This window comes from Berghia stephanieae, chromosome 9 (assembly GCF_034508935.2).
Source record: "Berghia stephanieae isolate SIO BIC M18660-M18661 chromosome 9, UCSD_Bste_1.3, whole genome shotgun sequence".
In the NCBI taxonomy this organism is placed as follows: domain Eukaryota; kingdom Metazoa; phylum Mollusca; class Gastropoda; order Nudibranchia; family Aeolidiidae; genus Berghia; species Berghia stephanieae.
The window spans coordinates 42,196,850-42,201,849 of NC_088368.1; the positions used below are offsets into that span (position 1 = coordinate 42,196,850).

The following is a 5,000-nucleotide window of genomic DNA, read 5'->3' on the forward strand; positions in this document are numbered from 1 at the left end:
GCCTCGAAAACATGGGACGGCACAAATTATGGGCTGGTGCTCACACCGCTTATCGTCAGTCGCTTAGCTCCGGACATCAGACTCATGTGGGCAAGGAAAAGTCACAAAAAGGAAGGAGATTTAGCGTTCCTTATGGACTTCCTACACAACGAAATCGAGAATCGTGAACGTTCACAGAGCTTTGTACCTGTACCTACATTACAGAATCATCGTGAATGCAAAGCAAATCCAAACTTTCGTTCTACCGCCTCAGCTCTTACGTTGTCATCAGGAAATGACTTATTGTGTTCATTCTGTGGCGGAAAACATGGCAATAGCAAATGTAGGAAAGTTTTTACCATGAAGACAGAACATGTTAAGGATAAGATCAAAGAGAATAATCTTTGTTGGGTTTGCTTCACAAAGGGTCATGTTGCGAAAAAGTGCTACTCAAAATGTAAAATTTGTGGCCATAAACACAATGAGAGGTTTTGTAGTAACGGGCAAATGAAAACAGAATCGGGCAATACAAATTTCAACTCCAGTTTTGCTCAAACTGAAAATCCCGAAAGTATCAATGTTGCCCTTTGTCGAAGCAAACTTACAAACAAAAACACTGTGTTACAAACAATGAAGATTAATATGAAGGGTGTCTCTTTGACAGTTTTGTTCGACAGTGGATCAGATAGAAGTTTCATCTCGAGCAGAGCTGTCAAAAGAATAAAACCTTCCTTTTATGGCAGAGAAAGCTTGAATGTGTCTGCCTTTGAGTCAGATAAACCTTCAGAAAAGGCATTGAGAAATGTTTATGCTGTGAGATTTGATTTGCCCTGTGAAGGGAAAGAAACCTTATTACTTACAGAGGTTAAGGTCATTTGCGCGGCAATTTTTAGGCCGGCAATTCCCATGGATGTATTATCACACTTTCAGGAGTGTACATTCTCAGAAGATATCCATTGTGATAAAAACGTAAGCATTGATATCTTGATTGGTCAGGATTATTATTGGAAACTCATCAAGACAGATTCTTGCGTGTGTAGTCCTTCTGGGCTTGTTGCCCAAGAAACTGTCTTAGGACCATGGGTCCTCTCTGGTGCATATTCGAACCCGAGTAACAAAGCACTCGACTCCTGCAGACAACTGCTCTGCTTGACAGACATTCCACAATCTGACTTTAGAAAATTGTGGGATTATGAATACTTAGAATGCTGTCATGATAAGAATGCACCATATGAATCTAAAGTTATGAAAGAGTTTGCAAAAAGGATTGAGTATGTAGACAATAGGTATCAAGTGGCTCTACCTTGGGTAGAATCAAAGAAGCCGCAATTGCAGTGCAATGCGTCTCAAGCTAGGCAGAGACTTGATAATCTTGAGAGAAAGTTATCAAGAGATAAAATACTGAAAAAGGGATATGATGATGTTTTTAGGAAAATGGAGGCAGACAGCATCATTGAGGAGGTGCCCTTGGATGAAGGTCAGAACATGACAAATTCAAAATTCTATTTGCCTCATAGACCAGTTGTTAAGATGTCCAGCCTTTCAACTAAGATACGCCCTGTATTTGATGCTTCTGCCTCCGGACCAAACACTATCTCTTTAAATGACTGTATGGAAACAGGCCCAAACCTGTTACCTCTGTTGAGCGATGTGCTCATGCGATTTAGAAGACATAAAGTAGCCTTATACTCCGACATAGAGAAGGCTTTTCTCCAGATTAGTGTCAGACCAGAAGATCGCGATGTGCATCGGTTTTTCTGGCAGATTGACAACATAGTTCACATTATGCGCATAACAAGAGTCCCGTTTGGAAACAAAGCCAGTCCATTTCTCCTGAATGCCACTATTCGTCATCACCTGTCACAGTATCCAGCCACCAAGGCCATCAAAGAATTGTCTGAGAACATGTATTGCGATGATTGGCTCTCGGGAGGCGACAGTGTGGACGAGGTTATAAATCTCATGTCTGAAGCTTCAAAAGTCATGAGTGAAGCTGGTATGAAGTTATGCAAATGGTCTTCCAATAATTCAGAAGTTGCAGAAAATATTCATAGACATTTCGAAGACAAAAGCTTAGAAAATGACTCTGTCAAAGTTCTCGGAATGCGTTGGAGTCCAGTCGAAGACACTTTCACCTTTGATGGAATCTTGGTTCCAGAGGATGTGTTAGTTACAAAACGGTTGATTTTGAGTTGCATAGCCAAGACATTTGATCCACTTGGGCTTATCTCTCCTATTATCATGTCTGTCAAAATATTGTTTCAAGAAGTGTGGAAGTTGGGACTTGATTGGGATGAGCAAGTTGAGGTCGAGTTGAGAAAACGATTTTTGGCATGGGCTGGAGATTTGCTTAGGTTGCGAGAGTTATCGATTCTAAGATGTTTTGTTTCTCTCACGTGGAAAGAGAAACAATCTGTGGAACTTCATTGTTTTTGTGATAGTTCTCTCAAGGGTTATGGTGCTGTGATCTATTTGAAAGTTCTTGAAGTTGATGGTTCAATCTCTATTTCTTTGTTGTTGTCAAAGGCTAGAGTTAGTCCTTTAAAGCCTGTCACTCTTCCAAGACTGGAATTGCTAGGAGCCGTTGTTGGTGCTAAACTTCTCCGATCTGTTGTCAATAGTTTACAGCTCCCAGACAGTGTGAAGTACTTTTGTTGGACTGATTCGTCTGTGGTGCTGCAGTGGATCCGTAGTGAGCCGACTCGGTGGAAAATGTTTGTGTGCAACCGTGTAGCTCAAATACAAGAGCTTACTGCACCCGAGTCATGGCATCATTGTATTGGGAAAGAGAACCCAGCCGATTGTTTAACCAGAGGGTTGTCAGCTGAGGAAATTCTGAACAAACCGTTGTGGTTTCAAGGTCCACCGTGGCTCAAAGGTCCTAATAATGAAATGGACGAAGTCAATGAGGGTAGCCATGTGGTAAGTGAGGAATCAGCAACCACTAGTGTCACAGTGTGCGCAGCTAAAGCTGATTCAGTATTGGATTTTACACGGTGGGGAGATTTCTCTAAGTCTATTAGAATAATTGGTTGGATTTTCCGATTCATAAATAATTCAAGAAGAGGAAGAAATTTTATGGAAACGACACATCATAAGTTGTGTGTTGATGAACTTGAGTTTGCAAAATTGAAGTTGTTGTTGTACATACAAAGTTTACATTTCGCTGAAGAAATCGATTGTCTTGAAAATAATAAGCAGGCTAAAAGAACGTCGGTCTTGTATAAAATGAATCCCTTTCTTGACAAACAAGGACTGTTGAAGATGAGAGGTCGGCTTCAATTTTCTGATCTTACCTTGAATGAAAAATTTCCTATCATTCTGCCAAAGTGTCATTTGACCTTGTTATTAGTGCGCAGAGAACACATAGCGTTAAAACATGCAGGAGTGTCACAAGTTATGGCATCTTTGAGAAATCAGTTTTGGATAATAGGTCTAAGGTCTTTGACAAAAAGGGTTAAGCGGAAGTGCGTTCGTTGTCAACGATTCGATTCTCAACAATGTTCACAATCAATTTCTCCCTTACCCCAGGAGCGCCTGGTTCGTGCCGATCCCTTTAGTATTACTGGTGTTGACTATGCAGGTCCTTTATTCACTGTGGATGCTGTAGGGAAGAAATTCTATATCTTACTCTTTACGTGTTGCGTGGTTAGAGCAGTTCACATTGAACTTTGTGGAAGTTTGTCATTGAGTGATTTTCTACTCGCGTTCAGACGTTTTGTTGCGAGACGAGGAATGCCCTCTAAAATACTATCTGACAACGCGAAGACATTTCAAGCGGCGACAAGACATATTGCTGATCGTTATACCGATGACGGTCCTAAGTGGTCATTTAACGCTCCTAGAGCTCCTTGGAGAGGTGGGGTTTGGGAAAGACTAGTGCGTTCAGTAAAGCAATCTTTAAAAAAGACAATTGGAAACCGAAGTTTGAGTAGAGTAGAGCTGGAAACTGTCTTGTTCGAAATAGAGTCTTGCATAAATGGCAGACCCCTCACTTATGTCTCTGATGACCCTGAGTGCAATGAGGCATTGTCACCTGCTCATTTTCTGTTTGGGCGTCATGATAGCCATCAACCAGCGGTGGAAGCAAAAGAGCCAATTGCTAGTGGAGCTATGGCAAGAGAAGCTTCGTTACAGATTAAAAGGCAATTTAATCATTTCTGGGATCTCTGGCACAAAAAGTACATTCAAAACCTGCCTCTTGTCAGGTCTTCACCTAAGGGTTCTCCGGTTAAGATAGGTTCTCTAGTTTTACTCAGAGAAGATAAGTCCAAGGCTACGATGGCCTTTAGCTCGAGTTGTTCGTCTTTTACCTGGACGAGATGGTTGTGTCAGAACTATTGAGATCAGAACTGCTAATGGCATATTTGTACGACCAGTGCAGAGGGTCCATGCTCTCGAATTGGAAAATGAACAGTATCCTGTTGAAGAATATATTTCTTCATGTAATGATAAAGTTGATGAAAACTCAAAGCAGGAAAGTGATAACAGATTGAAGCATTCACAAACATCTGTTACCACTAAATGTGGCGATGATAGGTCGCCGCAGAGAACTCAGTCTGTTGTTGTTTCGAGAGCTGGTCGCATTATTAAACCTCCAGCTCGTTTACAGATAAAATGAATTAGGTCTAAGATTGTTTACGTAAGGTTGACTGTATTTTAAGCATTTATCGTATTCATTATCACATTTAATTTTGAAATGTTCGTATATGTTATTAATTATTTTACAGTTGACAAGTATTATTACCATGTGTTTGGTTATCAGTAAACTTGCCAGAATATTTTACGAATTTTACGCCAAAGTGGCAACCCAGATTATTTAAACTTGAAAGTTATAAGGTACAGATAGTACATATATATGTTGATATTGTACACCATATGCATGCATTCTTTATAATGATAATCATATTTTTCATATACAATGCCTATTCCGGGCCCTTTGGAATGTTAAAAGACCAAATTTAATCATATACCCACTTGTCCAATGTACAACGGTCAGTTTGTAAAAGTTGTAAGTGAGG

The 5,000-nt window shown here is 40.3% G+C and overlaps 1 protein-coding gene across 1 annotated transcript; it reads left to right on the top strand.

The window, feature by feature from the left end:
- Nucleotides 1-339: 339 nt before the first annotated feature.
- On the top strand, nucleotides 340-4,323 carry LOC144979245 (uncharacterized). The gene has a single exon (XM_078925854.1). It carries the CDS (start codon nucleotides 340-342, stop codon nucleotides 4,321-4,323), a length of 3,984 nt encoding a protein of 1,327 aa, XP_078781980.1.
- Nucleotides 4,324-5,000: the final 677 nt, after the last annotated feature.

Coding starts and splice junctions, on each gene's coding strand:
- LOC144979245 (XM_078925854.1), top strand. CDS start 340: ATGAAGACAGAACATGTTAAGGATAAGATCAAAGAGAATAATCTTTGT.